The 17,844-nt window shown below is 43.5% G+C and overlaps 1 protein-coding gene and 1 pseudogene across 9 annotated transcripts in view; one reads left to right on the top strand and one right to left on the bottom strand.

The window, feature by feature from the left end:
• LOC123043566 (uncharacterized) overlaps positions 1 to 8,300 on the bottom strand; it is a 26,427-nt gene extending 18,127 nt beyond the window's left edge. For 8 of the 9 annotated variants that reach the window (XR_006419334.1, XR_006419335.1, XR_006419332.1 and 5 more), the window contains exons 1-3: positions 7,832 to 8,300; positions 7,544 to 7,620; positions 5,343 to 5,625 (exon numbers count right to left, since the gene is read on the bottom strand). Coding sequence is in view for 1 of the 9 variants with exons in the window: in XM_044466053.1 (XP_044321988.1) it covers positions 7,544 to 7,620; positions 7,832 to 7,879 (125 nt within the window). In the remaining 8 variants the exon portion in view is untranslated. The remainder of the gene's footprint in view (positions 1 to 5,342; positions 5,626 to 7,543; positions 7,621 to 7,831) is intronic. The other variant, XM_044466053.1, reaches the window with a different exon arrangement.
• A 2,569-nt stretch (positions 8,301 to 10,869) lies between these two features.
• LOC123038981 (L-type lectin-domain containing receptor kinase SIT1-like) lies at positions 10,870 to 14,186 on the top strand (annotated as a pseudogene).
• The last annotated feature ends 3,658 nt before the right edge of the window (positions 14,187 to 17,844 follow it).

Here is a 17,844-nt window from a genome sequence, read left to right as displayed (position 1 = left end):
TGCTACATCCATAGCTACATCGACCGCCCGGGCTACGACAGGGAGTACATCGGCGACGGTGGCTACATCATCCACATCATCAACGATCGACAATGGTGACAGGTACCCCTCTCCTCTCCCCTCTCCCCTCGATCTTCTAGGGTTCGATAGATCCCCCTCCTGGTTCACCTAGGGTTAGGATCTGTCAATCTAGGGTTCGGATTCGGTTGATCTACGAGCTCCTAGTGGTTCTTGTTCATGTTCATCGAGCTCCTGGTTCTTGTTCTTGTTCATGTCGATCTAGGGTTAGGATTCGTTTTCTTGTCGATCTAGGGTTAGGATTCGCGCGTCGGCTCCTCCCTCCTTGCTCGAACCCTTCTGATCCAGAACATGCTCGCCAGATTCACTCATGGTGCTTGGCTTGGGTCACAGTTGGTTATGTTGCATGCGTGTCCTTGTGCACTTGTAGTGCTGGTGGTTTAAGGCACCGTTTATCAGATATATTGTTTATTTGTTTGGATCTTTCATGTCATAATCTTAAAAAAATGCTTGTTTGATACTCGTGGAGCTCCTGGTGGTTTGTTTGATCCTCCTCATGGTTTAGGGTTCATGTAGAGGATGCAGAGGAAGTGCATGATTTTAGGGGATGGGGATGGATGAGGAAGTGGATGAGGTTTGAGGAAGACCTCCCTCTGGTTCATGTAGCTTGTGTATGATTTAGTTACTTAGCTTGTATCAGTAGCACTTGGAGAAGGTGCCCCTCAGGGCCTCTCATGCTGCCCATTCCTGTTGTTTTGAGGTTATGGGTGTGTTTGCTGTGTGTTTGGTTATATTGTGCTTGTGCGTTGGTCTGGTTCGTGGCGTGTTTACCGCTCTTGTGAGCGGGGCGCTGTGTCACTGATGTTTCTGAACCTGATGTTCATGTCGTATCTCTCTGATGAGATGTATGGCCAAGTGAATGTTGTCATGATGTAAGCCACGTACAGTAAGTAGACGGTGTTGTGTTCAGTCACCAAGCTATAGTGGAATTACATGATTTAGATGAGCATTTCTTTATCAGCATAGAGGCCGTCCCGTGTGGCCCTCTCACCTTTTTTTTGTTGTTGTTGCAAAGACCGGGAACTTTATTGAGCAGTTGAGAATAATTTTTTCATCTGCTTTTGTACTTCTGCAAGTACTGTTGTTTCATGCTTTACTAGTGGAAACATCTAGTTGTTTTGAAGGTCCTCATGATATACTTGTCTAGCTTGCTATCAGACTGTCTAAGCATGTGTACATGACACCAATTCACTAGTTCATGTTGCTTGCTTGCTAACATACATGTTGCTTGCAAGCATACATGCTTAATTAGGGTTTCCATCAGCAGTACTTGCTTGTATCAGTAGCACATGAAGAAGAAGCTACTTGCTTGCTTATTAATTAGGGTTTATATCAATAGTATTTGCTTGCTTCTTTTCAATTTCCTTCATTGCTTGCTTGTTTCTATCAGTAGCACTTTGCTTGCTTGCTTGTTTAGTGTACATATATTTCCACTGTACATGCATGCTTGTTTAGTGCACTTACATGTTTGCTTAATTAATAACAGTACATCGGTGTATGTGCATGTTGGTCCAAATGCTTTCCTTTATTGATACAAGTGCATCATTTTACTTTATCTCTGTTGTATCTGATTATTGTTTATTCTATTTTGCAAGCACCACCTCAAGATCATCCATGGCAAGGATGACAAGGTCAAACGTGAGGCCAACCGTTGGTATGCAACTTGCTCCTTGTGGTTATACTGTCAGTTTCATAAAATCTGTGTCTTAATATGCTAAGTGAAATGTATTGCTGCAATCTGAATAAGCTGGCTTAATTGTGCCTGTGTGCTGTTAGTCTTCCTTACCTGAATAACTAGGATTAAATGATAATAAAATTTCATAAGATATGTTTGGCTGTCTGTCCATGCATTCCAAACATTCACCTAATAGTTACGTTTCCTTTATCATGCAAAGAAGAGCCTCTCACCGAGTACGAGAAGGTTAGGGCTAGAAATATCATGAGGAACAATCAGCTGTTCCGGTCCCTTGGCATCGGTGCAATAGCGTCGATGATTAGGAAAAAAAATGATGTACGAGAAGGTAGAAGTGATGAGGTTCGAGAAGGTAGTGGAGTTATCAATGATGACCCAGAGTACAATCCTAAGGAGAATGAAGTTATTGATGGAGAGGAAGTGGATGATGTTGTAGTGAGCAAGACTGTTAAGGTGCAAACTCTGTCTTGCTTGGAGGGCTGGGGTTCTTTTATGGTATGTTATTCCTTGTGCTCACATATTTCTCTTGTGATCTAATGCTTTTTTCCGTGTTGTTTATACGAGGCACTGAAGGAATCTAGGATGAAGAGGCCTGGTGTTAAGAAGACAGTCAGCAAGAAGAAGACGACCTCAGAAACATCTGCTGCAATGCCTCCAGGAAGGGTGATGGCCCTAGCTCCAGGACAAAAAAAGAGGATCCTGGAACCTGATGAACCTGCCCTTGATAGAGTCACAAGGTAGAAAGCACAGATGGCGACTGCGATGGACCATCAGGAAAGTCTGTTGCGCATGGACTCTGAGACCTCGGTGCAAATGGGTGATGAGTTGCCGCCCATAGATGAAGGAACCACTCTCAGCATGGATGGAAGTGGCACTGTCTGCCTAGATGAAGGAGGAACCATCTGCATTGATGAAGCAGGCACTGTCCACACAGACCTCAGCCCTGTTGCACATTCTATTGACAGGAATGCTGTCATCAATGAAGAAGAACAGCAGCTTGTGCTTCAATCAGGCAAGTTGACCTTTGCAATGCTATCTTTTACTAGTGCATTTTCCAAATGGAATGATCATGTATGCTTTTGTCGATTCTTGCATTTGTCGATTTCTATTCTAATTTATGAGTTCAATTTCATTTTCAGATGCAATGACTACCAAGACTAGACCTAGAAAGGGCAAAGGGCTAGAGAGGATCACCAAGTCGCTTGGTAGCAAGGTGCCTATCCAAATTGCCGAAGGGATGAAGCGTCCAGAGAAGACTCTGCAATCAGCAAAGCTTGCTTCTGAGTGTGGACTCGTTGCAAGAAACCATCTTCCGGTTCTTCCTCACTTCAAGCTATACAAAAAAAATGCTAGTCTATTGGAGAACTACATTAGGAAAGTTGCTGTAAGCTACTTGTTTCATAGTTAATGTGCTATCTATTTTCTGTTACACCTATGCATGATCACTAATATTGTTCCTACCTTGTTCGTTGTCTTGGTAGGCAAATTTTGAGATGAACACGGACTCGGAGACCATCAAGACCGCGTGCAAAGATATTCTGCAGAAAAATTCAAAGAACAGACGCCATCAGATCAAGAAGAAGTATTTTGATACCGTAGCCGCAAATAAAGTCAGCATCAAGTCTTCGGTACCTGATCTGACGGATGGTGAATGGCAAGATCTGGTGGAGATGTGGTCTACCCCAAGACACAAGGTTTGTCTCTACTTTGTTTGATGCTTTATGTTCTACACATGATATGCTAGTGCTAGATCATGCTGACAGTATGCTTTTTTGTAAGAAACCTATGTGTCGAACAAGATGAATCGAGAAAAAGTCGTACAATCAGAGAACTGGTTCCAGGCACTACACAGCACACATTTTTGCCACTGTGAGAACTTTTCTCTAGAGACCTTACCATTTGATCCTCATTGGATAACATTTCTGATTCTTGCTAAATAACATTTTGATTTTTGTTGAAAAACATTTCAGAAAGAAGAGCGTAAGGGTGAGCAGCTGTCTGCGATTGACTTGTTTAAGGCCACCCACAACAGCAAGAAGCACGGGTTTTCGGAGCCAGTCAAGACTGCTATAGTAAGTCACTCCATGCTTTGTCCATGCCCTGTTTGATTCATGCCAGCTTTGTCCATGCCAACTTTGATGCTTTGATGATTTGATGCTGTTTGATTCAGAGCCAGTTCCATGCTTTGATGTTGTTTGATAGTTCCATGCTTATAGTTCCATGCTAGGCTTAATGAAGATATTAGAACAGCTTAATGAAGATAGTTCCATGATGTGTTCCATGCTTTGATGCTATTTGTTGCATTTTTTATGACATGATGAAATTTGATCTGAATGTTAGTCAGGAAGCCATCTTATATAGAACCACCATTCTAGGCTTAATGAAGTGATCATATTGTTCCAATTGCATGTCTCCGGGTCACTAGTCATCATCTTCTTGTATAGATTTTGTTTGCTGGTTTGGTTACTTCAAATAATCCATTTGTGTGCTGGTTTGGTTTCTCCACTAATGCCTATCATTTTTCTCCATATGCTAGCTTGAGATGGAAGAAATGAAGGACGCGCCGGTACCAGAAGGTGAAGAGCCAAAGTCTACTGTTCAAATTGTCGAAGAAGTGCTGTTGAAATCTGTCAAGCAAAGCACATTCCTCACGAATGTTGGGCTCCAGTCATCTAGGAACAACTCCCGCAAAGCAACTGCTGAAGTATTTGCTCATGTTCGTGACCTTGAGCAGAAGCTGCAGAGGTCTGAGCTTCAAGCTGACCTGGTGCAAGAAGAATTGGCGGCAATCAAGATGAAGGCGGAAGAATCTGAAGCTGCACGCGACAAGGAACTTTAGCTGCTGCGCAAGAAGTCTCAAGAACAGGAAGAGAAGTTAGCCCACTTGATGGCTCTCTTTGGAGCTAAGGCAGTTTGATGGCTGTGCTGCTAAGGTAGTTTGAGCATTTTGAACTTGAGCATTGCTGTCTAGTTTGATGGCTGTGAACCTAGTTTGAACCTGTGAAGTTTGTCTTTGAGCATTTTGTTGCATTGCTACCTAGTTTGAACCTGTGAAGTTATGTGATCTTGTGAACCTGTGAAGTTATGGATCACTTGTGAAGTTGTGGAGTTATTGTTTATTTTCTATGAAGTTATGTGGATCACTTGTGCAGCTGGGCTTGTGGATCACTTGTGCACCTGGGCCTTTCTGTTTATTGTTTATTTTATGTGAAGTTATGCAAAATGAGAACTTGGGCTCTAAAAAGGCCAAGGCCCAAACAAGAATTAGACCAAAAAGGCTTGGGCCTAAAAAAGGAAATGAATGTAAGAAAAAAATTATAAAAGACCGCATAGCAGAAAATAAAAAGGCCAATGCCCAAATTCGAACTAGACCAAAAAGGCTGTGGCCCAAAAAAATAGTGGACTATAAAAAGAATTTCATCAGAAAAAGGCTCCATTCCCAGAAAATAAAAGGCCAAATTATTGGGCCAGGCCCATACACATAAGCAAAATAAAGAGAGAGAAAAAATTAAACGGGCCGAATTATTGGGCTTGGCCCATGTAGACGGCTGAAATGGACCGGGCTGATTACCTTTTCATTTGGTCGTAATTATGCCACGTCAGCTTGCCACGGTGGATCTGACGTGGTGTGGTCGGATTGCTAGTGACCAAAATAATTGGTCGTAAAATCTTTTGACCTTCCGTTTTTTGGTCACAAAAAGGTCACAAATTGAAAACAGTGACCTTTCAGTGACCAAAAGTGGAGGTCACAAGATAGCATATTTCTTGTAGTGTGACCTGTAGAGCGATGACCGAAGAGGCAGCAGGACGAACCGCCTAGAAACACAAGCACCTGCAGACAGCAGCAGACCAACCTGCAAGGGGAAAAGGAGCAAATCAGGGATGAGCTTCAGGTAACCAAAACTGAGACAGTTGAAAACAACAAGCAATTACAGATCAAGGAACACAACAACATATCTGATGCATAGGGAGCAAGAATAGAAAATCTGTAGGCAAACGACATCCATAATTAGTCAAGAACACTGACGGCAACCAAAAGAAATTGGATCCGAGGAAAGTAACTACCTTAACCAGCGTCACGCGAAGACCAACCTTGGGAACGAGGGGGCCATCTTCTTCCTCCCCCATGGCCTCACGTTCCTCTCCCCGCTGCTCCCCCGTTGATGGAATCTTGCCCAAGGCCTGCTTGGGTCGGAGGAATCTTGCCCAAGGCATGCAGCTGTGCCGCCTGTTGCTGCTGCTCTCCGCCGCCGCCGCACTCACCAACACGCCCAAACACCGAGGCTCGAGCTATTCTCCCGTCTACTCAGTTGCGAGGGAGGGTGCTCGTTCTCCTGCTCAGCCCCGATGGGGAGGAGCGGAAGGAAGGTGTGAGGGGGTGGGGAGGAGACGATGGGCGGCGTCAGGTGGAGGATGGGGGCCGGGGCGAGCGCCAGCGACGGCGGCAGCGGCGCGGCGGCAGGGGGTGTGCGGGCGCGATGCCTAGGGTTTCATGGGAGGGGGAGGGGAAGAGAGGAGAGCAGGCGGGAGGGGGAGGGGGACGACCCGGTGCTCGCTATCCACGATCTCACCCGATCGCTATTGGGGACTTTTGCAACCACGCGAAATTACGAAAATGCCCTCGGCAGGGCACGCGATTTACATGCGGTGGCACGAGATCTTTACAGCAGGGGTAACTATTCATTGCTACAGCTCCTTTTTTTATCCGACGACCCAGCTCTTCCAGCGGCTTGATCCAACGCCCGAAAACGCATCAAGCAAACGGATCCGACGGCCCATGATCGCTGAGCTCTGAGAGCGCTTTCAGAACCAAGAGGCATGGAAAGGAGTCAAATATATGCTATAGAAAACAAAACTGGGAATGTCAAGAGGACGTAGACAGTGTCTATACAGATATCACAATACACAAGATATATAAGATGATGTAATAGTTACTATGCTTTGTATCCAGTAAAACCATAATAGAGATCAAGTAGTACTCTAGTAATATAGCAACCTATTCATCTGAAATGCAAGCCATGACCTCGTTGATAGGGGGAAAATATGACATTGAGAGCCAACACAACCCTGCATCTACAAACCTTATCACAACCATGCTCACAGATTCAAGAATGAAAACAAAGCTAAAAAATACATGACTGCGATTTAGCACAAGCACATGGTAGGAAAGGAATGATCATAGGCATCTCTCCTAGATCTACACATAATAAATGAAACAAATAAACTAACGAAGGATGGTCGAAGAAGAGCAGGACTAATGAACCAGACAAAGACATAGACAGAGGCCATGTTTTATACAGATTGCACCCTCCTGACAACACATCTACCACAGCTGCATGGTAACGAACAATTTTTATGGACTCTATTTGCCACGCCATTGACCACTTTCATAGCCTGAAGAACAAGACATGCACAAACAAGAAAACAAAACAAACAACCTATACAAATGGCTGCATCTTGTCGTCACCTAACTACTACAACTATTGTCCAACGGATAGTCTTTATAAATCATATCTGCAACGACAATGGCTTGTTCGGTAGCTCCAACAACATGGCACATGCAAGCAGTTCCAACAAACAAATCAGCTGGACATGGTAGAAATGTAGGTTCCACCAAGATTCATATAAGTGACAAAAGCACAAAAATACAAGCAGAGAATGACACTCTTAGATGCCAGACTTCCACCAATAAGAACACAAGGAAGACACACGCTCGCAAGAACGCAAGCGCATGGCTATAGAGCTGAGAGGTGAAGGAGAAAATGGGTTGACCTGTAGAGCGATGATCGAAGAGGTAGCAGGACGAACCGCCCAGAAACACAAGCACCTGCAGACAGCAGCAGACCAGCCTGCAAGGGGAAAAGGAGCAAATCAGGGATGAGCTTCAGGTAACCAAAACTGAGACAGTTGAAAACAACAAGCAATTACAGATCAAGGAACACAACAACATATCTGACGCATAGGGAGCAAGAATAGAAAATCTGTAGGCAAACGAGATCCAAAATTAGTCAAGAACACTGACGGCAACCAAAAGAAATTGGATCCGAGGAAAGTAACTACCTTAACCAGCGTCACGCGAAGACCAACCTTGGGAACGAGGGGGGCCATCTTCTTCCTCCCCCATGGCCTCACGTTCCTCTCCCCGCTGCTCCCCCGTCGATGGAATCTTGCCCAAGGCCTGCTTGGGTCGGAGGAATCTTGCCCAAGGCCTGCAGCTGCGCCGCCTGTTGCTGCTGCTCTCCGCCGCCGCCGCGCTCACTAACACGCCCAAACCCCGGGGCTCGAGCTATTCTCCCGTCGACTCAGTTGCGAGGGAGGGTGCTCGTTCTCCTGCTTAGCCCCGATGGGGAGGAGGAGAAGGAAGGTGTGAGGGGGTGGGGAGGAGACGATGGGCGGCGTCAGGTGGAGGATGGGGGCCGTGGCGAGCGCCAGCGACGGCGGCAGCGGCGCGGCGGCAGGGGGTGTGCGGGCGCGACGGCTAGGGTTTCATGGGAGGGGGAGGGGAAGAGAGGAGAGCAGGCGGGAGGGGGAGGGGGACGACCCAGTGCTCGCTATCCACAGTCTCACCCGATCGCTATTGGGGACTTTTCCAACCACGCGAAATTACGAAAATGCCCTCGGCGGGGTGCGCGATTTACGTGTGGTGGCACGAGATCTTTACAGCTGGGGTAACTATTCATTGCTACAGCTCCTTTTTTTTATCCGACGGCCCAGCTCTTCCAGCGGCTTGATCCAACGCCCGAAAACGCATCAAGCAAACGGATCCGACGACCCATGATCGCTGAGCTCTGAGAGCGCTCGGGAACGACTCGATCCCTTAGTTCTCGATTTTTGTCGTCCTGTCTCGAGGGTCGAAAGCCTGGCGACGAAGCTCTCTGCCAAGAAGCACGGTGACCCATGGACCGAATCCTTCCGGAACATGGCTAGGAAGCTCCTGCTTGAGAATGAATCACCAGAGACTTTCAGTAACAACAAACTAGTGCTTTCTGAAGACGTGCCAGATCCAGATGAAGTTGCATTTTCTAGCAAAAGTGCCAAGGGGACTTAACAAGAGGCGAGCAATGTTACGATCCTTGTGAATTGACTTGTCCACCAGCTAGCATCCATGAAGAAGCAAGTGGCGGTATCACCGATCACAACCGGAAAGGGACTTAGCTACCAATCCGACAATACCGGTGATAGTGAATAGTGTAGTTTAGATGTACTACATCTGAAACAGAATGGTTGCTCTGAAGATACCGAAGAGGTCACAATACCGCCGCTGCCGCCAGTGGTTGTCAGTCAAGGTACATAAGGGGTCTGGGATTGCATCACGTGAACTTAGAATGCTTGGACCAAAATCACCGGTGATACTCGTGCAGCTAAGAACAACCCATTGCAAAGCTGTCAGAAGCACGGGAAAGGAAAGATTCAGGCAAGTAGCCAGCTGAAAGAATTCACGAGAGGATGTTCACGCTGATATCACCAATGGAGATGCTACTGGAGACCTGTTTTACTCGATAATGAGTCTGAAGATAAAAAGTCGCCGAGAAACACTAAGAAAGAGACCATGTCCAGAATCCAGAGGAGAAGGAAATTGTGGTTGTTTGTGCATCAGAACAGCTAAGAAAAATGCCTCCTCTGTCAGTTCTACGGCCTGAACATTCTCTTCCTACAAATGTAACAAGGCATAAATAGACTATTCTGACAGAATTGTGACCATTTTACACAGGGCTGGTCACACTCGTCAGGTAACAACACAAGTTCAGCTACACTTCCGATTTGAGCGAAACAAATCAGTCATGAATTTCTGATTATTCATCGTAAAATCAGGCTCACATATACGGATGAACGAGAAAATGATAGCGGTGATTGATAATATACTTTGAGTGACAGCCAGGTAGAAGACGCTAGCATGGGAGGCGCCAATAATTTGAAAACGCTTCGGTACACCCCCCTCACAAAGCGTATAAAGGGTAATTTAGACTTTTGACAAATCGTGGTCATTTTCGTTCGTACGCTGGAATGTGCCATATGTTCGGAGGACCTCCTCTACGCTGGAATACGACACAGACACAGCTAACCTGGGCCGGCCCATTTGGGCTGAAAAATCAACAAAAATTGCACCCTAGATGGGTATCGAACTCACTACCAGTTATATAATTCCTAACGCTGGTAGCCACTTCACCTGACTAACTCAACAGACAGAATAGCAGTGTCACTCCTAAAGGATTAGCGAGAGCGGCAACACTTTAACACCAATTCACAAATACTAAAATGGGTGCGCGGATCTAACACACAAGCTCCCGCGAGTGCATAACATCACTTGTCCAAAAACGATTTATTTTTTTTCAAAATTTCGTATGTGAATTTCTGTTTGACAAAGTAAATATGTTTTAAACCCAAAAACTTTCACAATCTGTGAAAATATTTTTTAAAATTCAAACCTTTAGTGAGCAATGTTTCAGACTCTCAAACTTTGTTTTAGAAAAATAAGAGCAGAATTGAAAACGAGAACATTTCTTGAAGCTACAAACAATTTTTTTTAAATACGAACATTTTCTTAAAAGAGAAACAAAAGTGAAAACACGGACATTTTCTGAAACTACGAACAATTACTTCAAAATGCGAACATTTTATGAATTCATCAGAATTTATTTGTATTTTCAAATTGCTCATAATGTCAAAACACAAACATTTTTACAAAGAGCAAACAAAATTTTCCATACGAATATTTTTGATTTAACATTTTAGGAAAATCACTATTAAATTTGGAACTTCAAGAAAAATACGAATAAAAATTTGAACGAATTTTTTTGAATTTTCTCAAACATTTTTTTGTATTCGTGTAGAAAAAATCACCATTTTCAATGTAGGGTGTAGGGGTAGGTAAGAAGGCTCCGTTTGGGAGCATGTTTTTTCTCGACATCCATCAAATGACCTATTTTTTTCACTGGCTTGTATGAAGAATTCAAGGCACCATGCCAAGGTTTTTTGGTTTTCTAAAATTTTTACATTTTCTGGAGATTTCTTTGTCAAAAAAGGGCGATAAATTGCCGAACGTGTCGCAACTAGCATACGGTGTCAAAAATCGTTCAAACTTGGCATATATGCCTACCATGTGCATGCTCACCTTCTTGGAAAAGTTGTGGTCTTTTGAAGGATATCTAAAAACTGACCATGTTCAAATGAGGGTGTTCAGGTAGGTCAGAAAGCTCCGTCTGAGAGCATGTTGTGTTTCGACATCCATGAAATTGCCCCAATTTTTATATGACCTTGTATGGCCAACTAAGTGCACCATGCCAAGTTGTTTTTTTGATGAATTTTGCGTTTTCTAGAGTTTCCTCGGCCAAAAAAGGTCGATAAATGGCAAGACGTGTCGCCACTTGCATACGGTGTCAGAAATCATTCAAACTTCACATGGATGTCTACTAAGGGCATGCTCATCTACTTCAAAAAGTTAGGGTCATTTTAAGAATGTCCAAAACTAGACCATGTTCAATGAAGGGTGTTCGGTTGCCAGAAGGCTCTGTTTGAGAGCACGTTGTTTCTTGACATCCTTGAAATGGCCCCAACTTTTTTCATGGCCTTGTATGACCAATTCAAGACACCAAGCTAAGTTTTTTGGATTCTCAACAAGTTTTGCATTTTCTAGAGTTTTTCCGGTGAAAAAAGACCGATAAATGATCGGACATGTCGCAACTTGCATACGGTGTCAGAAGTCACTCAAACCTATCACGGATGCCTACCATGGGCAATGCCCACCTTCCTACCATGGGCAATGTCCAAAACTATACCATGTTCTACAAGGAGTATCGGGTAGGCCAAAAGGTTTCGTCTGGGAGCATGTTATTTCTCAACATCCTTAAAATAAGCTCATAGATTTAAAAAATCATGAATTTAATAAAATGAAAATAAGAAGAAACAAAGACAAATAAAAAATGAATAAAACGGAATAAAAAAGGCCAAACAAAAGCAAAAGAAAAAAACTGAGAAGATGCTCTAAAAAAGAAGTAATTAGACGCAAGAAGTGAGCTATCCTAGTTTGTTATAGTGGGTGGAAGTAATCACAAAGGTCCATAGTTTGAATCCTACTTCATGCACCTATTTTTTCAAGGTTAAAAATAGAAAAGGAAAATGGGCCAGACCTTGGACGAAGGGGGTGTGTGCGCCGGTTTGTGCGACACTACTCCTTGTACAGTGGGAGTGCCTAGTCACCGCTTTCTGCGCTACTCAGCGGACATATCGCTTGAACACCACCTTTGATGGGCCGGCCAAACTACACGAGCGATCAGCTGTCGCTCGTCAAGAGCATATGCTCGATCGCTTCTTCGTGGTTCGACCAAAAGAAAACTTCTTCATGGTTGACCTGGACAAAAAGTTGACCATTAACCATTGACTATAAAAAAAGGGTTCGTCCTTTTGGAAAAGTTCATGGACTTGAAAAAAATAAGCGGATTTGCAAAATGTCCATAAATTAAAAATTCCATGAATTAAAAATAACCCATGGATTTTGATAAAAAAAGTACAAGGATTTGAAAAAAGTTAACGATTTTTTTAAAATCATCGATTTTGCAAAAAATTATCAATTTTGAAAAAAATCCCACCGATTTTGAAAAAAAATCATCTACTTTGAAAAAACAATATTCATCTTGAGAAAGGTTCATCAATTTAGAAAAAAATCATCAATCTTGAATAAAGTTCATCGACTTTGAAAAAAAATCATCAATATTAAAAAAGGTTCATTGATTTTTTATAAAGGAAACTGAAAATTTTTGCACATTGCAAAAGAAAAAGTAAAACAAAAAGGAACATAAAAAGGAAAAGAAAATGAACAAGAAAAAAAGGGAAATGAAAACCCAAAAAAACGTTTGAAAAAACAAGAAAAAAGGAAATAAGAAAGAGGAAAGAGGAAAGAAGAAAAGGACGAGAAAAACCTATCTAAACAGAAGTGCTCAAGTCGGCTGGTTGGTCAGGATCACATTTTTTTCTGGATTTAAAATCAGAAAAAAAAGGAAAAGATGGGCCGGTGACCATTATGCCCTTACTTATGAAGAGGTATCGATTAATCTGGGCCGTCCATGTGTTTAGGGGGGTGTACCGAAGCAGAAGTGTCTAATGATCAGAATTTTCCCTCGAGCGCAGTTATCACAAAGTGGCCACACATGTCATGTAGGCCCCACAATTGCGCGTTTCCAAGAGTCAAGAATGACGGCAGGTTGCCCCGTAAGGACGACGACCGCCGGTCTACTCACCCGTCTCAAGAACGACGACTTGAGCAGTCTCAAGACTTCATAACACAGCAGAGCCTTAGCATCGGTGGCGCTAGTTTCCATTATAGGCCTCGGAATCTACATATTTGTAAGACGGCGACGTCTGAAGTACTCCAAGGTGCATGAAGACTGGGAGGTCCCGTTTGGCCCGAACCGATTCTCTTACAAGGACTTGTTTCATGCGACCAAGGGTTTCAGTGACAAGAACCTCCTTGGGACGAGAGGTTTCAGAAGTAGGGAGTGCTTCGCAAGCCTGTTATGGAGGTCGCCATAAAGAGAATGTCACATGATTCAAGGCAAGGAGTAAGGGAGTTCATTGCTGAGGTGGTGAGCATTGGTCACCTTCGACACCAAAATATCACGCAATTGTTCGGCTACTGTAGGCGTAAGGGTGAACTTCTCCTGGGTTATGACTATATGAAAAATGGCAGCCTTGACAAGTACCTAAAAGTAGAAATGTCCCAGCTTTGTGTTGGTCCGTGAGGTATTCAATAATCAAAGGTGTGGCATCAAGATTGCTGTATCTACATGAGGAATGGGAGCATGTGGTCATCCACCGAGATATAAAGCCAAGCAATGTGCTCTTGGATAGTCAGATGAATGGGCAGTTAGGTGATTTTGCTCTTGCAAGGATATATGACCATGAAACAGCCACTCCAGACACCCATGTGACTGGTACCATTGGATATCTAGCACCAGAACTTGCGCGCATGGGGAGGCCAACGCCCTTCACCGACGTATACGCATTTGGCATGTTTCTCCTGGAGGTCACATGTGGTCGTAAACCAATCTTCACCGATGAGCAAAATAATCAGTTATTGTTGGTAGAGTGGGTGCTTGAGCACCATCGGGGTGGCTCAATCGTCGACACGGTAGATCCACGTCTCCAAGCGAAATTCAACATGGAGGAGGTAACCATCGTGCTAAAACTTGGTTAGATATGCACGTACCCATTGCCCAATGTGCGGCCTATCATGCGAAAGGTCATGCAATACCTCATCCACAATCAATCGCCCCCTGATTCATCGCCAGCCTACATAAGCTGCATGTTCCTAATGCAAAATGAAGGATTTAATTCACACAACATGAACACAACATGTTGTGAGGCCGCAATGAGTGTTGCCACTATATCTTCAGCAACAATTTTGCAGGACGGAAGATGAAGCGTGTATGCATTTGATCTCTCTCTCTCTCTCTCTCTCTCTCTCTCTCTCTCACACACACACACACACACACACACACACCCCTTGTAAATTGTAATCAACTCATGACCTCAACTACATCATTCTCGTTGTCACCATATGATCCCAATTAGCCTGAGGAGCTCTAGTACTATTGTATGAATTCGACGTTTCATAGTGGACTGGATTATGAGCTATATTGGTGCAGTTATATTACACACTTGAAGCACTCCCTCGTCTAGTTTTTCCTTGATAAAATGTCTATCTATCTCATATGTTTAGTTCTGTGATGGTTGACTGGATTATTCACTATATTGATGGTAGCTTAATTTTCACAGTAAAAGGTGTACCACTAAATAAATGTAGTTCTGTTAATTAAAAATTCACCCACAACAATTCACATCCTATAAACCTAAGAGATTCATCCCTACTAACATATTTATCTAAACATGCCGCCTATCCACCTAAGCAGCCTACCACATCAGCAAATTAAACTTTTTTTCCAAGAAAAGAACTGTTATTTTCATATTTTCCCTAAGAAATAATCAGCTCCACGACACCATTGGTCTCCTCAAGTTATTTTTCCCATGACACGGTTGATCTCCTCTGTTTATTGGACGCGTCTAGCGGGCGGCCGGCTTCCCACTAGCGCGATCGAGCGACTGGCCGAAAAAGGTAACCCCTAGTCCCCCGCGCAACAAAAAAGGAAGGGGCCACCATCCCGACCGATCGGGCGGCCACCAAAAGAGACCAATCGAGCATCCACCAACAAAATCGCCCCCCCACCCTCACATGGCTAGCTGCCTTCTTCTTCTTCTGCACGCTAGAAGGAGGGACATCCAACAGAATCGCCCCCAGCCCTTCTTTCTCCTCCTACACAGTCGCCATGGGAGCCCCAAAGTAGAAGGAGCTACTTCAAAAAAGAAGATCTAAGGGCAAGGTGGTCAGAGCCATACCAGGCAGCAGCATCAAGTAGGTAAGCTCCCTCTGCCCCTCTTCACTTCCCCCTTTCTTCTACTGCATATGTAAACCCCCTTCTCCATGGATCTAGGACAAATCCATGGAGAAGTTGCTTCAACAAAGAGGTGAATCTGGCACATCACACCAACCTACTTGATGTTACTGCTGGATGTGTTAAACAAGCCAAAAACTACTTGATGCATGCCAAACAAGTTTCTCCCACCTGGATGTGTTAAATAAGCTGCTTTAAAAGTGTTTCCCCTGCCCCTTTTATGTGTTCAACAAGTCAACTAAGACATATTTTCTGGCCAACTAATACGTGATTCTAGCCAAGTGAACATGCATGCTTGCTAACTGGATATATGCATCATAGCCAACTGAAACGTCTATTCTAGCCAGCTGAAAACATTGATTGTACAACAGATCATGCATCCTGAGCATGCTGATATATGCATCCTGGCCAACTGAAAATGTCTATTCTAGCCAGCTAAATACATTGGCTGTGCAACAGAACATGCATCCTTGCCAAAATGATATATGGATCCATGAAAATTCAAACATCTATTTTAGCCAACTGAACACATTGGTTGTGCAACTGAACATGCATGCTGGCCAACTGATATATGCATCCTAGGAAAACTGAAAACATCTATTCTATCCAACTGGATACATGGACTTTGCAACTGAACATGCAAGCTGGCAACTGATATATGCATCCTGGGAAATTGAAACATCTATTCTAGCAAAAACTGAACACATTGACTGTCAAACTAAATTTGCATGCTGGCCAACTGATATATGCATCCTGGCCAACTCAAAGAACTATTCTAGCCAAAACCAAAAAACTGCAGTACGACAACTTCTGCAGCAATATGTGCGACAGATAAATAAACAAGGTTATTGAAGCCATAAAACCACATTAAAGTAGTCACGCATATATTGCTTGTCACACACATATATTCTGGTAGCACACCTATTGAAAAGCTATATTGTAAAAATATGTTCAAATATACTGGAAGTAGAAACAGGAACGGCGATGAAAAACATATATCTATAGTTTGTCCTCAAATTCTTCTTTCTTCTTTCACCTGGATTTTGCGTCTGAAAAAAGTAGCATCAAATTGTGTCCCAATTATGTGCAGCAAAATCTGAATAAGTTCCTTGCCAATGGAAACCCTGCGGATCATTGCAACAAAAGCAGAGGAAAAAGTCTGTGGTAAAAAGAAGTCAAGTTCTTACCAACTATTTACTGCAAACTGTGCAACTAACATAATAACTGTGTGCAAAAACAAAAAATTTGCATGCATGTTATAATAAAAGATTCTCCTACAGACATGTTGCTTTTGGAACTAAAATTGTCCTAAAATGGTGTGTAACTACCTATTTACTAAGTTTTTAGGTTGTTTGAAACACTCTTTTCTATGATTAACAACTGATGACATCACTTTCTTCTTTTTTATATGTGCAGTGAGTGTGTGGCAGCATCAAAAAAAAGAAAAAAGATGCTTGATCTCAATGAGTTGCCTCCTGATCTCAATGAGCTTCCTCATGATACGGATCAGCAGCAACCCAACATACCACAAGGAAACTGGACAGAAAATGTTCGATTTGTTTACTACACGCAGGCAAGTCATGGTGGAAACCCTATGGGCCATGACAATGTGGCAGGCCAGCCATCAACCCGTGGTGCCCCTGTAGTGGTGTCTTTGTAGTCAGAGAGCCATACTCTAGATGACACGGGAACCGAGACAAATGTTCCTGGTCCAACCAGGACTGAGCTAGGAGCTGGGGCTGTTGATGGAGCTGTCAAGAAGAAGAAGGAGAGGATGAGGCTGGTTCTCAACCTATGGAACCCTATGTTGGCATGAGGTTTGACAACCTTCAAATTACTAAGGATCACTACAACAGCTACGCACTACAGATGGGTTTCTCTATCAAGATGAACACATCTAGACAGACACCCCACACCAATGAATTGATAAAACAACAGTTTTGCTGCAACAAGTTCAAGAAGCCCAAAGCTGATGATGGAGGAGCTGAGGCTCCTCCTATCGTGGACCCTATTCCAGATCCAAAATCTGTTGACAATGATGAGGAGATGGAAGAAGAACCTCCAATATTTGCTGAAGAGGAGGTGGGTACTAGTAAGAAGAAGAAGAAGCGCAAACGCGAGACAATAAAGCAGAATGAGTGCAAAGCGAAAATGTTGGTGAAGCTGATAGATGGGCGATGGGAGGTGACGCACTTTGTTCGTGACCACAATCATCCGCTCGTGAACAAACCTTCATTATCCAAATACTTGAGATCCCACCAAGGCATCTCACCTAATGAAAAGGAATTTCTACATATCTTGTATAACTGCAACTTGACTACAGGTGTGGTGTTTTTCTATATCCCTTAAAGAATTAAGTTTTCCTGTAGGCAGTCCAGTGTGCGACTGTTATCGTACTACTGTGCAACTGAAATGACTTAACTGTGCAACTGCTGTCCAACTGGTGTGCAACTGAAATGACTTCACTTCATGTGTAGTTGTGCAACTAGATTGTCTTTACTGTGCAAATAAACAATGTCCTGTATGCAAAAAGTGCAAAAGTGTTTTTAAAAAGATGCAGCTAGGTGTCCATTTCCTGCGATTATCTTCTGTGCCAACACATGTCCTATTACTGAGCAGCTGGATGTG

The sequence above is a fragment of the Triticum aestivum genome, chromosome 2B (assembly GCF_018294505.1).
Source record: "Triticum aestivum cultivar Chinese Spring chromosome 2B, IWGSC CS RefSeq v2.1, whole genome shotgun sequence".
Classification (NCBI taxonomy): domain Eukaryota; kingdom Viridiplantae; phylum Streptophyta; class Magnoliopsida; order Poales; family Poaceae; genus Triticum; species Triticum aestivum.
This window is presented reverse-complemented; position numbering and strand designations above follow the sequence as displayed.